At 42.7% G+C, this 22833-nt stretch overlaps 1 protein-coding gene across 1 annotated transcript; it reads right to left on the bottom strand.

Moving 5' to 3' along the window:
- Nucleotides 1-10307: 10307 nt before the first annotated feature.
- On the bottom strand, nucleotides 10308-14021 carry LOC119879082 (ral guanine nucleotide dissociation stimulator-like). The gene is made up of 5 exons (XM_038589539.1): nucleotides 13818-14021; nucleotides 12533-12726; nucleotides 11881-11940; nucleotides 10805-10995; nucleotides 10308-10522 (listed from the first exon to the last, which is right to left on the bottom strand). The coding sequence occupies exons 1-5, from the start codon at nucleotides 13953-13955 to the stop codon at nucleotides 10308-10310; spliced, it is 798 nt and encodes a 265-aa protein (XP_038445467.1). The 5' UTR covers nucleotides 13956-14021.
- Between the last annotated feature and the right edge of the window lie 8812 nt (nucleotides 14022-22833).

The following is a 22833-nucleotide window of genomic DNA, read 5'->3' as shown; positions in this document are numbered from 1 at the left end:
CTCTGCCTCTCTCTCTCTCTCTCTCTGTGTGTGGTGTGGTGTGTGTGTGTGGTGTGTGTGACGGTCATAAATAAATAAATATGACAGAAACTCATGATGTAGTTTCTCTCTCTCCTCTTTGGTTACATTTTCAAGTAAATTGTCTGATTTTTTTTTCATTTTTTAAATCAATTGATTAATTAATTAATTAATTAATATATTGAGAGAGAGAGAGAGGAAGAGCACTAGCAGAAGAAGGGGCAGAGAGAGAGGAAGAAGCGGACTCCCGCTGAGCAGGGAGCCACATATGGGGCTCCATCCCAAGACCCCAGATCATGACTTGAGCAAAAGGCAGTCCCTTCATCAGCTGAGGCCCAAGTGCCCCCTGGTGTGTGATTCTTAGAACATACTCAAATCTGTGTCTCTCATTGTCTCTTCTTAATCATGCTTGAAAACAATGGTTATTGTACCAGATTCCTGAACAGAGCAGAAGGTGATAAGATGCTAGCATGTATATTTGGAGGAAGAAGGACGTCTCGTTTATGTCTTATGTATTAAATTGATGTCCTTACTTAGTTTTAACATCACAATTTCTGGTAGGGTTAACACATTGTAATAATAAAGTATTAATTATTTTCCCATTGTAGAACCCTGTTGGTCAGGGATCGCTGTTCTAATTCCTCCCTTTTTTGATAACTTATTTTATCATCAGGATCATTGATAAATACAGCATAAAGACTTAATTATTGTAAAATATTCAGACAATACATCTGTGCTTCTCTGTATCTGTCTCCTAAAATCTGAAATCTCCTTTCCTAAAAAATATGTTCATCAACATAGTGCCTTATAACAGAAAGCATTTTATGTATTTAAGAGCGAATGCATTGGAGTCAGACAGGTCAGACAGGAATATGCAATTTCAATAGAAATTGAATTCTGAAGCTTCTGTTTATTGTGTGTGAACTTAGTGATTCTTTTAGCCCCAATAACTTCACTTGTTGATAAAATTGGAACAGCAGTATATATTTATTGAGTTGCTGGGACAATTTTATAATATAATGATTTGGAACAATTAACTATATATCTGGCATTTCACAAGTATTTAATTAATCTTTATCATTATTGTTATGAAAGTATCTTTAAAAATAGATGTGCTATGAGCACCTGGGTATCTCAGTGGTTGAACATCTGCCTTTGATTCAGGTTGTGATCCTGGGGTCCTGGGATCAAGTCCCTCATGGGCTCCCCTCAGGGAGCCTGCTTGTCCCTCTGCCTGTGTCTCTGCCTCTCTCTCTGTGTCTCTCATGAATAAATAAAATCTTAAAAAATAAAACAATAAAAATACATATTCTATGATTTCTTCCTCTGCATTTTATTTCAGTTCAGGAATCTGCATTTTTAAAAAAATCTCACAGCAATACAGAATTTTGAAACCTCGTTTACTTTTTTTTTTAATTTTATTTATTTATGATAGTCACACAGAGAGAGAGAGATCTCCCAGCACCGGGAGCCCGACGTGGGATTCGATCCCAGGTCTCCAGGATCGCGCCCCAGGCCAAAGCAGGCGGTAAACCGCTGCCACCCAGGGATCCCACCTCGTTTACTTTTTAACATCGATATATTAGAGCTTGTTTGGAGTTGCTATTTTTTTTGTTGTTGTTGTTTTGGGGTTTGTTTGTTTTAGATATTTCTTAGTTTATCCTCTGTTGTTTTCTTTTATTTATCATCCACTTTACCTCTCTGTTAATGACTGATATTCCTCATCATCTTGGCTTTTCTTATTTAGCATCAGGGTTTTGTTTTCCCTCACCTTTTTACATAATTCCACATAAATTCCATTATATTTTTTCTCAAATATTATCTTTATTAGTTTTGAGGTTTTACTACATGTAGGGAAAAAGTCTACTACTTTATTATGACTGGAGGGCAAATTACAATTGTATCATGCTAGTAGTGTTTTAATTAAATTGTACATAGCAGGGGTAAGGACCACATAGACTACTCAGAGGACTCTCCAGGCACCCACAGAGATCCATTCATGGCAAATGATTTTATACTTAGTATAGAGGAATATCATTTTGAAGACTACACCTGGTTAGTGCTATTTTTTCCAAGCATCTGTTTTTACTACCTATGCCATTAAACTTCATTTATGCTGACTAAAAAGGTAATGCTTAGAATTTTGTAGAAATAAATAACATCTTAATTTACTTATTTGTTTAAAGACTTATTTATTTGAGAGAGAGAGAGAGAGAGAGAATACATGTATGAGTCAGGAGGGTGGGACAGAGGGAAAGAATCTTCAAGGAGATTCCCTGCTCACCTGGGAGCTCAATCCAGGCTCCATCTCAAGACCCATGAGATCATGACCTGAGCCAAAACCAGGAATCATACACTTAACTGACTTAACCCATTTCTTAAAATGAAATGCTATTTTATTTCATTATAAAATGTTGCCCTTATTACAGTCAGAGGGAGTGGGAAATACAACTCATTCTAGTCTATGGTATCCTACAATAAACATTTCTAGAAATCAAGCAGAGTGAATTTTGTGTTCTGTGACTATGGCTCTGAAAGGTTCTTCTCTGTGATTTTTCTCATTTTACAAGGAATGTTTGCTTCTTTGAAAGAAAGACAACTGGAGGATGATTGATGTTCCAGGTAGTCCATGCTTTTGCTCACAGATTTTTGACTGGGTATCAACAAGTGGCTCAGTCAACTTAACTACACTGGAAGATGGGGAATATGCAAGAGCACATGGGTATTTGATAACTAGCGAGTATCTCAGCCAAAAAAATTTTTATCAGATTTTTCAAGGTTTCATTCTATCCTTTGGCTTGGGATTTTTTTAAAGATTTTACGTATTAGAGAGGGAGAGAGCGAGTGAGCAAGAGCCAGCACAAGCTGGGGGAAAGGCAGAAGGAGAGGGAGAAGCAGACGCCTCACTGAGCAGGGTGCCCCATGCAGGGGTCCCTCCCAGGATGACCCTGAGATCATGACCTGAGCTGAAGGCAGATGCTTAACTGACTGAGCCACCCTGGTGCCCCGATTTGGCTTGGAAAGTTTTAAGGTGGGAGCCCAACTGTATCATTTGCTTTTTCTGAATCTATTAGGATGTTCATATTTTTTATTTTTCTGTTTGTATAATAAATTAAATCCATTGATTTTAAATAGTAATTCTTTGTTCCTTTCATTCCGTGGTCATATCATTATTTAAATATATTGCTGGATTCAGTTTGCTAATGTTTTAACATTTTTTCCCTCTTTGCTAATAAAATACGTTAGTCTGTAATTTTATGTCCATATTATGTTTTGTCAGATTTTAATATTAAAATTATGTTGGCTCACTGTAGCAATATAGTGAGCCTCTTTTTTTTGTCTTTTTCTTCTCCAGGAAAGCTTACATACAATTGGTGAAATATTCTCTTTAAATATGAATAATTAATAAGACAAGCCATATGTGAATAGAATTTTAGTTTAAAATTCAATTTTTAAAAACTATACAGCAAAGTTTTCATTTTTTTACTATTTTTACTTAAGATTGGTTTTCAAACAACTTCTATAATTTAATTATAAGTTTATTATTAAAAGTTGCTCTAAAATACTCTGAGTTTTGAAATGTCTACAGAACTTAAAGTGAATTTCCAATTTTTATTCTTGATATTAGCATGTTTCCTTTCATTTATTCTTAATTAATCCTGCTGTGTTTTTGATGTTTTGTGTGTGTGCGTGTGCGTGTGTTTAAGCAATTTTTAAAAATATTTATTTTGTAATGTACCCCTAGTCCAAAGTAACTATGTTTTAAAAATTGAGGGCCAAAAAACTTACAAGAATCTATTCAGTTCAACCTAAAAACAATGATACCTGGAAAATACTCCATACTAATAAGTCTGGCCTAAGAGGTTAAGATTCTAAGGCATTCCTAAATCATGGTGCTCTGAAAAATATATGCATTTCTGCTGGTATTGTGTGATATTTTTGTTTGTTTCCAATTTAACCCTTTAAATGAATAATTTATTCCTTTGCAGATTTCCTTATTGTATGTTTCTTTCTATATACTTAGTTATTGTCTCTGTCATCATAAGTAGCTTTCTTTCTTTAGGCTTACTTATGCACTTTTACCTGTTCTTTTTTTTTTTTCTTTTTATTATTAGCCCTTAATTTCTTTCTTTCTTTTTTTAATAAAATAATTTTTATTGGAGTTCAATTTACCAACATACAGAATAACACCCAGTGCTCATCCCGTCAAGTGTCCCCCTCAGTGCCCGTCACCCACTCACCCCCACCCTCCTCCCCTTCCACCACCCCCAGTTCGTTTCCCAGAATTAGGAGTCTTTATGTTCTGTCTCCCTTTCTGATATTTCCCACACATTTCTTCTCCCTTCCCTTATATTCCCTTTCACTATTATTTATTTTCCCCAAATGAATGAGAACATACACTGTTTGTCCTTCTCTGATTGACTTACTTCACTCAGCATCATACCCTCCAGTTCCATCCACGTTGAAGCAAATGGTGGGTATTTGTCGTTTCTAATGGCTGAGGAATATTCCATTGTATACAGAGACCACAGCTTCTTTATCCACTCATCTTTCAATGGACACTGAGCCTCCTTCCACAGTTTGGCTATTGTGGACATTGCTGCTAGAAACATTGGGGTGCAGGTGTCCCGGCGTTTCCCTGCATCTGTATCTTTGGGGTAAATCCCCAGCAGTGCAATTGCTGGGTCTTAGGGCAGTTCTATTTTTAACTATTTGAGGAACCTCCACAGTTTTCCAGAGTGGCTGCACCAGGTCACGTTCCCACCAACAGTGCAGGAGGGTTCCCCTTTCTCCACATCCTCTCCAAATTTGTGGTTTCCTGTCTTGTTAATTTCCCCCATTCTCACTGGTGTGAGGTGGTATCTCATGGTGGTTTTGATTTGTATTTCCCTGATGGCAAGTGATGCAGAGCATTTTCTCATGTGTGTGTTGGCCATGTCTATGTCTTCCGCTGTGAGATTTCTGTTTAAGTCTGTTGCCCATTTCATGATTGGATTGTTTGTTTCTTTGCTGTTGAGTTTAAGAAGTTCTTTATAGATCTTGGAAACTAGCCCTTTATCTGATACGTCTTTGCAAATATCTTCTCCCATTCTGTAGGTTGTCTTTTAGTTTTGTTGACTGTTTCTTTGCTATGCAAAAGCTTCTTATCTTGATGAAGTCCCAATAGTTCATTTTTGCTTCTCTTTCCCTTGCCTTCATGGATGTATCTTGCAAGAAGTTGCCATGGCCAAGTTCAAAAAGGGTGTTGCTGTGTTCTCCTCTAGGATTTTGATGGAATCTTGTCTCACATTTAGATCTTTCATCCATTTTGAGTTTATCTTTGTGTCTGGTGGAAGAGAGTGGTCTAGTTTCTTTTTCTGCATGTGGATGTCCAATTTTCCCAGCACCATTTACTGAAGAGACTGTCTTTTTTCCAGTGGATAGTCTTCCCTCCTTTGTCGAATATTAGTTGACCTTAAAGTCGAGGGCCCACTTCTGGATTCTCTATTCTGTTCCATTGATCTATGTGTCTTTTTTTGTGCCAGGACCACACTGTCTTGATGACCACAGCTTTGTAGTACAACCTGAAATCTGGCATTGTGATGCCCCCAGCTATGGTTTTCTTTTTCAATAAATCCCTGGGTATTCGAAGTCTTTTCTGATTCCACACTAATCTTAAGATAATTTGTTCCAACTCTCTGAAGAAAGTCCATGGTATTTTAATAAGGATTGCATTGAATGTGTAAATTGCCCTGGGTAGCATTGACATTTTCACATATTAATTCTTCCAATCCATGGGCATGGAATATATTTCCATCTCTTTGTGTCTTCCTCAATTTCTTTCAGAAGTGTTCTGTGGTTTTTCAGGTATAGATCCTTTACCCCTTTGGTTAGGTTGATTCCTAGATATCTTATGCTTTTGGGTGCAATTGTAAATGGGATTGACTCCTTAATTTCTCTTTCTTCAGACTTATTGTTAGTGTATACAAATGCCACTGACTTTGGGCATTGATTTTGTATCCTGCCACACTGCCAAATTGCTGTACGAGTTCTAGCAATCTTGGGGTGGAGGCTTTTGGGTTTTCTATGTACAGTATCATGTCATCTGGGAAGAGGGAGAGTTTGACTTCTTCTTTGCCAATTTGAATGCCTTTTATTTATTTTTGTTGCCTGATTGCTGAAGCTAGGACTTCTAGTACTATATTGAATAGCAATGGTGAGAGTGGACAACCCTGTCTCATTCCTGATCTTAGGGGAAAGGCTCCCAGTGTTTCCCCATTGAGAATGACATTTGTTTGGGTTTTTCGTAGACGACTTTTAAGATGCTGAGGAATGGTCCCTCTATCCCTACACTCTGAAGAGTTTTGATCGGGAATGGATGCTATATTTTGTCAAATGCTTTCTCTGCATCTATTGAAAGGATCATACGGTTCTTGTTTTTTCTCTTGATGATCTGATCAATCACACTGATTGCTTTACGAGTGTTGAACCAGCCTTGCATCCCGGGGATAAATCCCACTTGATCATGGTGAATAATCTTCTTAATGTATTGTTGGATCCTATTGGCTGGTATCTCGTTGAGAATGTTTGCATCTGTGTTCCTCAGGGATATTGGTCTCTAATTCTCCTTTTTGGTGGGGTCTTTGTCTGGTTTTGGAATTAAGGTGATGCTGGCCTCATAGAGGAAGTTTGGAAGTACTCCATCTCTTTCTGTCTTTTAAACAGCTGTAGTAGAATAGGTACAGTCTCTTCTTTAAGTGTTTGATAGAATTCCCCAGGGAAGCCATCTGGACCTGGACTTTTTGTGTCTTGGGAGGTTTATGATGACTGCTTCAATTTCCTGGTTATCGGCCTGTTCAGGTTTTCTATTTCTTCCTGTTCCAGTTTTGGTAGTTTGTGGTTCTCCAGAAATCTGTCCATTTCTTCTAGATTGCCTAATTTATTGGCGTATAGCTGCTCATAATAAGTTTTAAAAATTGTTTGCATTTCCTTGGTGTTGGTGCTGATCTCTCCTTTCTCATTCATGATTTTATTAATTTGAGTCTTTTCTGTCTTCTTTTTAATAAGGCTGGCTAATGGTTTATCTATCTTATTAATTCTTTCAAAGAACCATCTCCTGGTTTTGTTGATCTGTTCCACAGTTCTTCTGGTCTCCATTTCATTGAGTTCTGCTCGAATCTTTATTAACTCTCTTCTTCTGCGGGGTGTAGGATCTATTTGCTGTTCTGTCTCCAGCTCCTTTAAGTGCAAGGTTAGCTTTCGTATTTGGGTTCTCTCCAGTTTTTCAATGGATGCTTGTATTGCGATGTATTTCCCCCTCAGGACTGCTTTTGCTGCATCCCAAAGATTCTCATTAGTTTCCATGAATCTTTTAAATTCTTCTCTGATTTCCTGGTTGACCCTTTCATCTTTTAGCAGGATGGTCCTTAACCTCCACGTTTGAAATTCTTCCAAACTTCTTCTTGTGATATAGTTCTAGTTTCAAAGCATTATGGTCTGAAACTATGCAGGGGACAATCCCAATCTTTTAGTATCCGTTAAGACCTGAGTGTGACCCAGTATGTGGTCTATTCTGGAGAAAGCTCCATGTGCACTTGAGAAGAACGTGTATTCAGCTGCATTTGGATGTAAAGTTCTGTAACTATCTGTGAAATCCATCTGGTCCAGTGAAGCATTTAAAGCTCTTGTTTCTTTGGAGATGTTGTGCTTAGAAGACCTGTCAATTGTAGAAAGTGCTATATTCCAGTCACCAAGTATAAGTGTTTTATTATTTAAGTATGTCTTAACTTTGGTTATTAATTGACTGATATACTTGGCGGCTTCCACATTCGGGGCATAAATATTCATGATTGTTAGGTCCTCTTGTTGGATAGATCCTTTTAGTATGATATAGTGTCCCTCTTCATCTCTCACTACAGTCTTTGGGACACACTTTAATTTCTCTGATATAAGGATGGCTACCCCTGCTTTCTTTTGAGGACCATTTGAATGGTCCATGGTTCTCCAACCTTTTATTTTCAGGCTGTAGGTGTCCTGTTGTCCAAAATGAGTCTCTTGAAGACAGCAAATAGATGGGTCTTGCTTTTTTATCCAGTCTGAAACCCTGCACCTTCTGATGGGGTCATTAAGCCCATTCACGTTCAGAGTTACTATTGAAAGATATGGATTTAGTGTCATCATGATACCTATTCAGTCCCTGTTTTTGTGGATAGTTCCCTTGGACCTCCTCTTTCTTTTACAGGGTCCCCCTTAATATTTCTGGCAGAGCCAGCTTGGTGGTCACATATTCTTTCAGTTTCTGCCTATCTTGGAAGCTCTTTATCTCTCCTGCTATTCTGAATGAGAGCGTTGCTGGATAAAGTATTCTTGGCTGCAGGTTCTTTTCATTTAGGACCCTGACTATATCCTGCTGACCCTTTCTCGCCTGCCAGGTCTCTGTGGAGAGGTCTGCTGTTGTCCTAATGCTTCTCCCCATAAAAGTTAGTGATTTCTTATCTCTTGCTGCTTTAAGGATCTTCTCTTTATGTTTGGAATTTGCAAAGCTTCACTATTAAATGTTGAGGTGTTGACGATTTTTATTGATTTTAGGGGGGGGATCTCTCTATCTCCTGGATCTGAATGCCTATTACCCTCCCCCAGTTAGGGAAGTTCTCAGCTATGATTTGTTCAAATACAGTTTCTGGACCTCTGTCCCTTGCGGCGCCCTCAGGAACCCCAATTAAACGTAGATTTTTCCTTCTGAGGCTGTGATTTATTTCCCTTAACCTATCCTCATGGTCTTTTAATTGTCTTTCTATTTTTTTACTCAGTTTCCATACTTGCCATCAACTTGTCTTCTATGTCACTCACTCGTTCTTCTACCTCGTTAACCCTTGTCGTTAGGACCTCCAGTTTTGATTGCATCTCATTTAATTGATTTTTAATTTTGGCCTGATTAGCTAAATTCTGCAGTCATGAAGTCTCTTGAATCTTTTATGCTTTTTTCTAGAGCCACCAGTAGTTGTATAATAGTGCTTCTGAATTGGCTTTCTGACATTGAATTGTATTCGAAATTTTGTAACTCTGTGGGAGAGAGGACTGTTTCTGATTTTTAGTATTGAGGTGAGTTTTTCCTTCTAGTCAGTTTGCTCAGTGCAGAGTGGCCAACAACATGTTGTACTGGAAAAAGGAGAAAAAGGGGGAAAAAAAAGAAGAAATAAAAAAGAATAAAAAAGGGGGTGGGGAAACAACAGAAACAAACAGAAAAGAAAAAACAAGGGGAGTATCCTCTGATTCCATATACTGTAAATCCCTTGACTTCCCCTGGAACTTTCCAGGCTGCTTGGTCAATAACTTGCTTTTCCTCTGACCTTCGAGCTGGTCTTCTGGGGGAGGGGCCTGCTGTGCTGATTCTCAGGTGTGTGCACCTGGGGGAGCTGCCCAGCCCTCTACCAGGTCTACAATTCAGTGGGATTCTTTATCCTGTGAGGCCCCTGCTCAGGCCAGGTACAGGGTGACACCAGGAGGGACAACCACAGTAGCGGCGGCCAGCTGTCCAGCTCTGGAGTCAGCTCCCACAGTAACTACTGCAGCTCCCAATGTGCAGGGGTCTGGGTGCTCCAGGGTAGGGGCACGATCTGCACAGCTCGGGGCCACCCGGCGGCAGGAGAGACCTGGCTGTCCTTTGTCCTCCCGGCCTCTGCCTGTGCTGGGGGAGCCCCAGATCCTCGGCTGTGTCTCCCAGTGCCCTGGGCTCTGGGGCCTCTGACACTGTGAATGGACCTAAAGTACCACGATGTGTAATTTAAAAGCATCAGAGTCAATTTTGTGTGAAGTTAACTTATCCTTTATTGCAATAAAACTCTATAAGCTATTATACAGGTTAAAGAAAAACTCAAAAAATAGAAACAGTGAAATAACAGGGGAGGGCAAGCCCTGTTGGGCTGTAGCCATCACGAGCCCCGCGGTGGGAGCTGGGGCGGGCCCCCGAGGTGGTCAGGGGGCTGCTAACGGATCGAAGCAGGTTGTTCCAGAGGCAGGTTGCAGGTCTGGCCCTCTGGGGACCCCGATTGCAGGCACCAGGGCCTACTCTTCCGGGGTGGCCATGGGAGCAGGTGGCTCCTCCTCATAGGGGCAGGGAACCATAGGTTCGACCAGCACGTGCACCACCTTCACCTCAGGAGCCAGCATCTCTGCCTTGACCAAGTCCTCATCTCCAGCAGCCACTATCCCTTCAGACCCGGAACCTTCCCCAGGCTCCACAGTTGGAGCTGGGGCGGGCTCCTCGGGTGGTTCAACAGGTTGCTCCATCCCCGAGGCCAGTTGCTCCATCAGTTAGGAGGTGGCTGGGGCACATCCACGACCTCGAGAGCAGGGGGTGGTGCCTGCTCCTCTTCCAGGGCTCCCAGGGGTGCAGGGGGCTCCTGCAGGGCAGCAGTGACCACTATCTGCAGGGGCTTTGCCTCCCCAGCAGGCGGCTCATCGCAGGCCAAGCCCTCAGCCCCAGCAGCCAGGCCCCACGGGGCAGCAGGCCCCACGGTCGGAGCTGGGGTGCATCCAGAGTGGGTTCAGGGTGTTTTCCTCGGGCCGAAGCTGTAGATCCAAGAAGACAAAGTATCACCACCAGGACAGACTGTCCACGTCCCTCCCAAATCAAGGCCACTCTTCCCGCCACTCGATGTGTGTGAGGCAAGAGCCCTGGGAGGTGTCCCCAGGCTGCAGCCCGTGGGGTGGGGTGTGAGCCCACCCCTGCTCCTGGTCCAGCAGCAAGGAGGCTGGATCTGCGGCCCCCCCCATCCCCAGCTCGGCCACCCCCAGTCCTCCTCACCCCAGCCTCTCGCTCCTGCATGGAGGCGTCTGAATTGCCTCAGGTGACGCAGGGCCCGGAGATGCGCATCTGTGCCTGGCATGTGCTGTCTTAACAATTCCAGGAGTTTTATAAGGGAGGGAAATTCTGGGAACTGATGAAAGTCGTCCCCATAATAATTCAGCCATATTTCCATCATGAAGGACACGGCCCTGGGGAGGGACAGGCGGGAACAGGCATCAGAAGACAGGGCTCTGTCACATGCAGGTGTCCCGGGGAAGCCCTGCAGGACCCGGCCTTCCGCGCAGGGTGTCGGAGACCAGTCCTGCTCCTCGTCCCCCTGCCAGCTGGTGGTCCTGCCTGCCACAGGCCTGCTCCCCGAAGAGGGGCTGGGATGCAACCTCTGTGTGGGGAGCCCAGGCCCAGCGGGGTGACCATCAGCGTCTCTCCTGGGGAAGCAGGGCTCCCTCCTCAGCCTGGTCCCTGCCCACCTACCCCTTAAGTCCACCGGCAGGCATCAGGGGGCGGGGGGCGTCTGGCCTGTCATTGCCCTCACTGCACACACTGTTGCTCTGGGAAGCTCCAAGGCAGGAGGGCTCGGGCTCTATGTCCTGCCAGGCCTTGCCAGGAGCCGCCCGGGACCGCCACCTTCCTTCCTGTGTCTCTGTGCTGCCTCCCTCCCGAGGGGCCCCCGGGGGTCCTTCCACTGACTCTAATCTCCCTTCTCCCACGGGGCGGGGGCCGCCTGGTCCGGGAGCCCTCACCGGCCCTCCTGAGCACTGCTGTTCCCCCGGGTCCAGGTGCCACCAGACTGGGGAGTACGATGCTCCCCACCCCCTCTGCTCTGGGCTCCAGGTGTGGGGCAGAGAGAGGGTTGGGGGGGCATGGAGAAGGTCTCCCTGAGGGGTCTCAGTGCCTCCCACCAAGCCCACCCCCATCCACCGCTCTCCTTTGCTCTTTTCCAGAAGGGGCATTAGACCTTTTCCCTGTCACGGAATTGCAGATGTGTGGGGTGGGGGCAGCCCCCACCGCCCCACAGCCCCTTCGCTGCCCTCCAGGAGAGGGAAGGCCCTCCTGCAGGAGCCGGAGTCACTCACAGTTTCCAGCACTGCAGGACCACATCGTTGTTACCCCACGCATCTGCGATGCACCCATACCTAGAGGAGAGCAGGGACATCCCATGAATCGTCCTGTGGACGCGACCTCTCATCATAGGGGCTTCACCCTCTGACCCCGACTAGGCCTTGCCCCGGGGGCAGTCAGCTTTGTGCCCCGGGGGCAGTCAGCTTTGTGCGTGGGGCCACGGGCAGCTCCCGGAGAAGTGCCCGCACCTGCTGGGGCCTCCTGAAGGCTTGAGCATGAAAGGGCTCTGGCCAGGCCCATGGCCCATATCTTAGTGGGCTTGGGGGGTCCCGGGGTTCCCTGTCTGGCTGCCCCAGGACACAGACCCCCGATGGACTCTCAAACCTCCCTTTCAATGGGGAAACAGGCCGCTCAGGACCCTGGTGATGGGGGGGCAGGGAGGAGGCACAGGCCTGGTCACGGGGAGGAGGACGGCTGCTGAGCACAGGCACAGCCCCTCTGGCCGACCCGCCACAGGCCAGGCCCCGGGGCTGCCCTCCAGGACCTAGGCCCTGGGGGACCCTGCTCCAGGCGGGGGAGCAGCCCGAGGCCGGGAAGCTCACACCATCCCCAGCCTCCCCAGCAGCAGGTGGCCCAGCCCTGGGCTGCGGAGGGGCAGGTGCTCACTCGGTGAACAGCAGGTCCAGCACCTCGTCCGTGGTGGCGAATGTACGATAATCCTCTAAAAAGCTGAAGATGTAGATGACGTCCCTGCGCTGCAAGGCGAGCAGCAGTTGTCGGACTTTGTACTCCAGCAGCTCCGTCCGGGTGAGCTTGGTCAGGACGATCTGATGCCCCTTCCCGGCCGCGGCCCCTGCACCCTGAGGTGGGACAGAGGGGACGTGCAGCCTGCAGGGAGCCGCCAGGAGACCTGGGATCCCGCCCCGGCAGGCCCTGCGCTGGGGCCCCGTGGGCTTGAGGAGCTGGGGCTCCCTCTCCCGCTCAAGCTCCCTGCCTGTCTCTTACACAAACAGGACCAACTATGCAATAAAGAAAAACTCAGAGGATAAATGTTCAAAATATTTGGATCATTACAAGGACCTCCAGAGACACAGAGAGAGACCGAGAGAGGCAGCCACACAGACAGAGGGAGAAGCAGCCCGTGCAGGGAGCCCAGGCGGGCTCGATCCCGGGCCTCGGAGATCAGGCCTGGGGGAAGGCAGGCGCTAACCCCCGGGGGACCAGGCCTCCCCTGAGGGCTCTATTCTGATGTTCCCACACATCTGTGCGCAGGGACTCTGCATCTGGCCCAGGCAGGGGCAGGGCCATGGGGGCAGGTGTGGGGAGGGGGGGATCCAGACTCATGTGGGAGCAGGAGTGTCGGGGGGCCCAGGGGGTAGCAGGCTGGCTTCTGGGAACCCGGGGTCCTTCCTGCCGCATCGGGGCCCGGGTGTCGGGGGGCCCAGCCCCTGCACTCACCCTGAGCCCGCGCTGGCCTCCATTAGCTGCGCAGGGCACCTCCCTGCTCCTGGAGGCTGGGGCAGACGACCCCTTCTCCTCTCCGCCCCACGACCCGGGTGGAGCTCTGTGGAGACAGTGCCCGGCAGCCAGGCAGGAGGCCTCAGCGCCCGGTCTGGCCCCCTCGGCTGGGCCGCACCCCCAGCTGCCTCTACCCAGACACCCCACAGTGCAGGCGGCACCCACCGCCCCTGGGAACAGCAAAGGGATGCGGCTGCAGGGCCTCGGAGTGACTCTGGGGCGGGTAGAGGACCTCAGGAACCCTGTTTCCCCCCTGCCCACCTTGACATCAGGGTGACCCTGAAGGGATCCCCGGGGAATGTGCCGCCCTGCAGCGTCCCCCAGCCTGGATGGGACCTGCCCACACATCCCTGGTTCCCTGAACCTGAGGAGGAGGGGATGAGGCTCCCAGGATGGTGGCACAGGGGGCCTGGCCTGGCCTGCGCTGTGTTACCTGACGGCGCCTCCTGATCACCGCCCTGACACCTTGGTACCTATGCTGGAGCCACTGCCTACAGCATAGGAACAAGCCGCACCCCTGGGGTTCCTGGGAGCCAGAGCCCCCAGACGTGGGCCGGCAGCAAGAGAACATCTTCTAGTAGCAGATGTCTCCAGCCAAGTGAGCCTGAGCTGGGGCTGCACTGGATGCGGGTGCCTGGTTACGGGGGTTCCGTTCTGTTGGGCTCTGTGACACGGCAGTGACCTCACTTCCTGGGACCCCCCCCTGACCCACTCCTGGAGGAAGCTGCAGGGGCAGCGCTCGTGCTGCCGCCCCCCCCCCTCCCTGCAGGCGATGGCCTGTGCACACAGTGACACAACCACACCCCTGTCCACAGGCCCCAGGGAAGGACTGTGTGCACCCAGGGCCCCAGCTTGGACACACACCTGGGTTCAGACACGACTGTCCAGTCTTCCCCGGTTTGACCCCGGAGAAGCGTTGTGCCCGTCGGGGATGGTCTGCATCTTGCCTGTGGGATAGGGTGTCCTAGCGGGGCTTCCCCCAGACGTCCCAGGCCACTGAGGCCTCATATCTATGACCTTGGAGGCGGGTGTCACCTGCAGGACATACCTCCACCCACACGTTCTTCCTTGGTGTGTACATGCGTCCAGGCCCACGAGGTCCTGTGTGCACAGGACTAACACACTAATGTTACCTATATGGCAGGGCTGTTTACCTGTAAAATACTGCAAAAAACTACCTATTACAATGTCTGCTATTTATTGCTGTCACCAGTGATGTCGATGATAAGAGTCTTTTAAAAAGATACTTTTATTTAAGATTATACTTTATTATACAGCTCTAAAGCCACACATGTTTTAAAATCCTAAATCCACATTGGGCCAGAACAGCTGGCTGATAAATAGATTACATTCCAAATATGTGTCAGTAGACACCATTAGCCAAATTAAAAAAAAAGAATAATAGAAAAAGAGAGGCACTTTCTAGGGACAGTGTCCTTTACATCTCAAGACTATGTCTTGTTTTTTACATGTGGTATCTTATAGTAGTTGGAATTTTGGTATTTTAAATAAAGGGATTATTTTCCTCAAACACACACACACACACACACACACACATGGGCACCGGTACCCTCATTCTGGAGGCCCAGAAGATGACAGTCCCCCCGGGCAGGGATGGGCAATAGCTCCCCACGATCCTAGGCTCCTGAATCCAAGGCAAACCCTACAGAAGGTGTCGGGGTCTTGGCCTAGAAGGGGTGAGGCCGTCCTCATCCCGAACCCCTGCCTGTCGTGCGTTCCGGGCCCTTCCCTCGTTTCCCCTGGGTGAGCTGTGGACGGCGGTGCCCCCAGTGGGTCGCCCTGACCTGGGCCCTAGGAAACCTGCCGTCAGTCGCAGAACTGAACGTAGACAGGAGGCCCTGACTCTCCAGCCTGACCCCGACTGAACTGAAATCATGTGGTGTGTCCACGCACACTGACCGAGAAACAGAGACACGGACACACACCGCAGACACATGTGCAGAAGGCAGAGGAGAAGCAACATCATTGAAGATCATTAAATAAAAAAAGAAAGAAAGCTGAATCTCGAATGGAGAAAATGGAGCAATTAAAATAGAATCATGAAAAAATAATTCATCAAACCAAAAAGCAGAAAGAGGGATAAAGAGGCAGGAGCACATCGGTGACACAAGCGGCAAGCCTCGAATGTCAGGATGATCGTGCCTCACGGACTCCACGGAACACAAGTCGAGCAACAAGCAGCACCTTCCAGCAAAGGCCTAAGCGGATTATTTTGTGTTGTTTGTTTTTAAAGATTTTTATTTCTTTATCCAAGAAGGTGGATTTATTTATTTCTTTATCCATCCGAAGGTGGATGCTCAACCCCTGAGTCACTCGGGGGGTCTAGACTAAGCTACTTAAAATGTTCAAGTGATTGTGAATACTGTTTGTAATGTGGTAAAATTTCTGTTTACTAAGAAAGAGAGGGCAGCCTGGGTGGCTCAGCGGTTTAGTGCTGCCTTCGGCCCAGGGCCTGATCCTGGAGTCCCGGGATCGAGTCCCACGTCGGCCTCCTGCATGGAAGCCTGCTTCTCTCCTCTGCCTGAGTCTCTGCCCTCTCTCTCTGTGTCTCTCATAAATAAATAAAATCATTATATACCACATTTCTTTATCCATTTATCTTTGATGGACATTTGAGTTGCTCCCACCCCTTGGCTATGATAAAGAATGCTTCTATGAAGATGGAGGTCTCTCGGGAGACTTTATTTCTCTTTCTTTTTTTTCCATCTTCTTACCTTAATAGAAGCGCGAACACTTCTCACTGTAGTATCCAGCTGTTCTCTCTTTGAAATCTCAGGCCGAATTCATAGGTTTTCAGGATGATTTGAAAGTTATCTAGGTAAGTGGGTGGGGACAGGTGACCTGGGGACCCTACTCTTCCGCCATCTTGCCCCGCCTCCTAAAAAATCTTAAATAACTGACTAAAAACTATTAGAAATGGTGGAAGAGTTCAGTAAGCATTGCACATAAAAGATCAATCTCCAAAAATCAACTGTATATCTACATACTTTCAATGAACAATCCAAAAATAAAATTTGAAAAAATAAACCCATTTACAAGAGCATCAAAAATATATAAATAAAATTCTGAGGAATAAACTTTACAAAAGAAGCTTATAACCCAATTTCTGAAAACTACAAACACTATTTAAGGAAATTGAAGATCTAAATATTGGAAAAAAATCATATATTTATGCACTGAAAAATTTAACATTGTTTCATAGCACCCCTGGTCCAAATTATCTCCAGATTCTATTACCTTCCAATAAGTAGATAAACATTCTCACACTCAGATGGAATTGCATGGTGCCTAGTATCCTGAAAAAGAACAAAGTAGATGGAATTCTCATTTCGAAACTTTCTGAAAAAGAATAGGAAACAAGACAGTGTGAGAACAGTGTGGTACTGGCGTAAGGATAGATATATTAATCAATGAAATAAGGTTTCAGGATCCAGAAGTACACCATACATCCATGATCAGCTGAATTTAAGTATCTCGTGCCATGACTATCCAATAGGGTAAAAAACAGTCATTTCAACAAATGGTCTTGGAACACTGGATGGCCACATGCAAAAGAATGAAGTTGCATCTTCACCTTACACCAAATACAAAAACTAACTCAAAATTGGATTAAATCTAAATACAGGACATAAACTAAAACTTCTTAGAAGAAAACATGCAGATAATCTTTTGACCTTGAGTTTAGCATAGAATACTTCAATATGGCACAAAAAGCACTGGACTTCAGTGTTAAATGCTCTTGTTCTTCAAAGGACATAATAATGAAAATAAAAAAGCAATCCATATAATGAGATAAAATGTTTGTAATCATATACCTAATGAGAAACTTATTTCCTGAATATATGAAAAACACTAATAAGTCAATAATATAAGTACAAAAAGCTCAATTTAAAAAAAATGGGCAAAGGATATAAATAGACATTTCTCCAAGGAAGATCAGAAATTGCTGATAATTACTTGACAAGATACCCAACACATTTTCAATTTTCATTGTATTCATTACCAAAGCATCTAACCATACCGTGAAATAGACTCCTATATGTACCACAACCGTACAGAACAGTGCCGCTTCATAGATACCCAATGCAGTTGTTCCTCAGGACAATCCTATAAATAGGTATCATGGTGCCCATTTTATAGATGAGGAAATTGAGGAAAAGGTACCTCATCAGAGTTTTACAAAGAGCAGGACGTAGAACTAGGATTTCATCTCAAACTTTTATTAAGTCCACAAGTCCAAAGATGACTTTTAGAGCTGTAAACTAAGTATTATATTAATGTTTTGCTCTATTCAGAGTTTTTCAACTAGAAGGAATCTGAATTTATAAATTGTAATTTTTCTAGAAATATTTGCTTTTCTAAATGATCAGAATAATTAACAAAGTTCTATTCTTATATTTCATAATCTCCTACATATGTAGGTTTATAGATCTACATCCTTTCTCATTATAATAAGGCTTCATTCAAATTTCTGTCCTCCTTCCTTTTTGGTGGATTAAGATTGATGAGATTTGGTGGATTAAGATTTCATTTAGAAATTAATAATTTTATTTTATTAATATTTATATTAGAAACATTTTAAATAAATATACTTAACAATGGATTTACTCTACTTTTTAATTTTATCCATTATTTATTTCAGTTATTATTATTATAAGATGTTTTAAATAATTATTTTTTTCTGAATTTCTGGGAAAAGTTTACATTATTTTTATTATTTCTATTCTATTCTATTTATTTAGTTTTAGAGAGAGAGAGAAAGAGCAACCACAGGAGTTGAGAGGGAGAGGCAGAGGGAGAGAGAAAGAGAGAATTGTAAGCAGGATCCACACCCAGTGTGATGTGGGACTCCATCTCATGACCCTGAGATCATGATTTGAGCCAAATCAAGAGTAGAACGCTTAACTAACTGAGCCATCCAGGTGCCCCTACTATCTCTATTTTAAAAAGCTTTAGCAAAATTTTTCTAAGTGAATGAATGTGTACTATTCTCTTTTTTGCCATTATTTTTCATTTTTAGGGCAAGGTCAGTTCCCATCTGATGGATGTCAATAACCATAGCTGATGATGATACTTGGTAATACGCTTTGTTTGACTGCACAGTAGTAGAATCCTCTTTGCAGACCTGCGGCTGGCAAGACAATTGTTTCAACTTCCAGTTACCAATAGGCTCGTATCAATCATATTTCTTCTACAGGAAGGGTGGCATCTTTCACTTCATATTCTAGATTCTATATTGTCTCTGTGCAGGGGATGCAACACTATCCCTCTTTGGATGGAATACTAGTAGAAATCACCAGTCTCCTTTCATAAAGGATTGTACTGCACTGTACTGCATATCCCACAATATTCAATCAATTCATTTATTAGTTCTACTTTCTCACTATTTTTTTAAAGAAACTTAAAGATATTTAAATTGGCATATAAATCCAAAAAAGAACTCCACAGAATATTTGTGAAAAAGACACCTGGATACAGTGCTAGAGATGGTGTCGTCACAGTGCTTCTTCAGAGATACTTGGCACAGTGCAGCAAGAGTTAAATGAAAAATGAGAAACCATTTGAACGGTGACTACATTTAGAAATCTATCTTAAAGAAACCATTAAAGATATTCAAAATGTATATTTAGTATTATTTAGATCAGTAATATAACAGCTGGAATTACATATTTAAAACAAAGGCATTTAAAAATAATTATGTGTTATATGTGTGATAAAGCATTAAATTCTACCCTTGAAAACGACATTACACTATGCCTTAACTAACAAGAATTAAAAAAAAACTTAAATGAACAAAAATAAAAATACAGGATAAAATAACACCGTTAGAGATTATAAGGAGTTCCCGAAAATCTTTTATTAGTGAAATTCATTAACATGAAAATACTCCAAAGTTAATGTTAAATGAAATAAGGGGTTAAAAACTGAAACAGAATATGTATATTGCAGAGAGATGAAAGCTAGCATTTTGAGGTGACTGTTATTATTCTCTTTTTTTCAAGATTTTCCAGGTTTTTTATGATATGTATAAATCACTTCTATCACCTAAAACTTATAATTAAATTATTGTAACAATAACTTGGAATTAATTTTATTGGTTAATTTTTCTTCATTCTCTGAATTTATTCTGGATACATATTGATGAGCACTCAAAGTTCAATGTACTATTGTACATTGTTAACTGTAGACTTTATTTGTTCTCTCATCTTAGATGGAAGACAACAATACAAACTTATATAATATAACACCACTACCAGTTTTTTTGTATATTATGGTTTGTGTAATTAAATGAAATTAATTAAATATTAATTATTAAATATTTTATGTAGTCACCAGTGGGGAATGTAATGAGCGATAGAAAGGATGCATTTGCAATTATGTGTCTTTGTATATATGTAATTATAAATAAATATTTTTGAGGCATTAAGATGACTCAACTTTCAGTACTTTACTATAACACTGTCCAGTCAGTATAATTATTTTTCAAAATTGGTTTTTAAACATTTTTAATTAATTGTAATAGCTTCAAAAATGGATATATTATGGAAGTGTCCTCAAAAACTTAAAAACAGAATGACTATGAACTAGCAATGGCACTATTAGGTATTAAAGAATACAAAAATACTAGTTCCAAAATACGCATGCACCCTGATGTTTATAGCAGCATTATCTACAACAGCCAAATTATGGAAGCAGTCCAAGTGTCCATCAACTGATAAGGGAAAAAGAAGATGTGGGGGATCCCTGGATGGCTCAGCAGTTTAGCGCCTGCCTTCGGCCCAGGGCGTGGTCCTGGAGTCCTGGGATCAAGTCCCACATCCGGCTCCCTGCATGGAGCTGCTTCTCTCTCTGCCTATGTCTCTGCCTGTCCTCTCTGTGTCTCTCATGAATAAATACATAAAATGTTTAAAAATAAAGATATGGGGATCCCTGGGTGGCTTGGTGGTTTAGCGCCTGCCTTTGGTCCAGGGCATGATCCTGGAGTACCGGGATGGAGTCCCATGTCAGGCTCCCTGCATGGAGCCTGCTTCTCCCTCTGCCTGTGTCCTCTGCCTCTCGCTCTCTCTCTGTGTCTTTCATGAATAAATAAATAAAAATCTTAAATAAAAGATATGGTATATATAGATATATAGATATAGATACATAGAGCGTGTGTGTGTATATACATACATATATATATATATATGTATTAGAATATTACTCAGCCATTAAAAAAGCCATATAAAAAGAACCAAATCTTGCCATCTGCAAGGACGAGGATGGAGCTAGAGTATTATGTTAAGCAAAATATGTCAGTCAGTGAAAGACAAATACTATATGATTTCACTCATATGTAGAACTTAAAAAACAAAAGAAATGAGCAAAGAGAAAAAAAAAAGAGAAAGGCAAACCAAGAAACTGACTTCTTAACTATGGAGAACAAACTGATGGTTAAAAATGGGCAGACAGGTTAAATAGATGATGGGAATTAAAGAGTGTCCTTGTGATGAGCACCAGGTATTGTATGGAAGTGTTGAATCCCTATCTTGTAAACTGAAGCTACTATTACACTGTATATTAACTAACTGGAGTTTAAATAAAAACTTAAAAAAAAGAACAGATGTCTACTATTTGAGTTCCTGAGAAAATTATATAGGGGGAAAGAACATCTTCTTTTTAAAACAAAAAGCTCAGCAACATTAACAGCTTAATTTTCTATTTAGAAATGCATATTTCAATGGCAAACCAATTCAGATTTTCAAAAAATCATATTTCATAAAATACTTTAAGAGTGAAATACTCAAATACATATATTAGACCATGTTTGTAAAAATAATTCTATATTTAAACCCACTAGTATAAATATGTGTGATGTTTTTAGATTTTTAATAAACTACAGACAATATTTAAAGTAAGTTATGTATGTTGATACTAGTCAGATTAGTGACTTGATAAAGAAACTTTTTAATGCAGATTTTAAAAACATTGTTGATTAACACATCATATGTTTTTGTGCTTTTACATTACTTTAAAATTAAGTACTAAAGAGAAATAATAAGTTTTTAAAAACCTAGTCATCTACTATCAACTTATTTTGTTATATATGTCATGTTTATTTTTATTTTCCACATACTGAAGGTACTAAATAGCACATCTGCTATCTAAATATTTTCATTGAAGTGCTGCTGAAATTGAAATCATTTCTACTCGTGGACACTAAAATATCAGCTGCTTCTGGTTAGTTAATTGAACTAGTGATTATTCTTGAACATGTGGGTTGGTTGTTTTCTGCCTGAAATAATTACCCAATGAGGCTTACACTAAGGCTATCAGCAGGAAGCTAACAATTGGGGTGTTGGTGAGAAGAATGTACATAACACTTCTGTGTCTGCTGCCAGATGGAGAAGCAGATGGGTGTGTAATACATTCAAAACTAACTACATGACCTCAAATCTTCTCAGTATCTATTACCAACAAGGTCAAGATTTTTGAAAATCAAATTTTCCAACCAATAAATTACTAAAAATTAGCTAAGAACAAGTTTCTGCTTAAAAGTCTGCATATTTACCTGCAAAATCATTATTGAACCAAATTGTACATTGTTGTCTGTCACTAAAATGTGTGGTAATATGAATTTTTATTAATATATATGACTAAATAAGCAGTTACTTACTAAAAAAGTGGTTATGTCTTAGTGTTTCAACTGAATATCATTCCCTGGGTAAAGAATTAAACAATTTTAGTGCAATTATTCTTCTAAACTGTGGTAAATAGAGGTTTTAATTTGTAGACCAATTTGTATTTGTTTTTTTTTTTAATTTTTATTTATTATGATAGTCACAGAGAGAGAGAGAGAGAGAGAGAGAGAGGCAGAGACACAGGCAGAGGGAGAAGCAGGCTCCATGCACCGGGAGCCCGATGTGGGATTGATCCTGGGTCTCCAGGATCGCGCCCTAGGCCAAAGGCAGGCGCCAAACCGCTGCGCCACTCAGGGATCCCACCAATTTGTATTTGTTCTGTGTGTATGTGTATGAGAGTGCAGGTACATCTATTACCTATCTATCTAAATATATGACTTATTATTGTGCTATGCTGCCTTAGAAATAAAAGTTCAAATATTTCCAACACATCTGTTTAATATTCCTTTTGGAATTTTCTTAATTATATGAACTTGTAGGAAAACATTGCTTAATTCCAATAAAAGTAAATAAAGTACACTTTTTTTCCTGATTATTCTTAGTTGTCCATTAGGTTTTCTTCAGGTGTGCTGTCATTACAAAGGAAAATTAATACTATAGAAGAATGTGTTCATGCCACTAATCTGAAGAGGTAAGTTAATCATAATACTCCGAAAATAGCACTCAGAAAATATATATTTACAATCAAATAATACTGCTACTTCATTTTCCCATGTTTGTCATGCTATTATTTACATTTTCTTACATTTG

This window comes from Canis lupus, unplaced genomic scaffold (genome assembly GCF_011100685.1).
Source record: "Canis lupus familiaris isolate Mischka breed German Shepherd unplaced genomic scaffold, alternate assembly UU_Cfam_GSD_1.0 chrUn_S233H393, whole genome shotgun sequence".
Classification (NCBI taxonomy): domain Eukaryota; kingdom Metazoa; phylum Chordata; class Mammalia; order Carnivora; family Canidae; genus Canis; species Canis lupus.
This window is presented reverse-complemented; position numbering and strand designations above follow the sequence as displayed.

Bases quoted from the DNA above. Each gene is read 5' to 3' on its own strand.
- LOC119879082 (XM_038589539.1), bottom strand. From the start codon at position 13,955: ATGTTCTCTTGCTGCCGGCCCACGTCTGGGGGCTCTGGCTCCCAGGAA. The intron at 10,996-11,880 runs GTGAGTGACTCC...GTCCCTCCCCAG, and splicing joins GTCCTGCAGTGCTGGAAACT to GGCCGTGTCCTTCATGATGG. The intron at 10,523-10,804 runs GTGAGGAGGACT...GATGCACCCCAG, and splicing joins TGCAGGAGCGAGAGGCTGGG to CTCCGACCGTGGGGCCTGCT.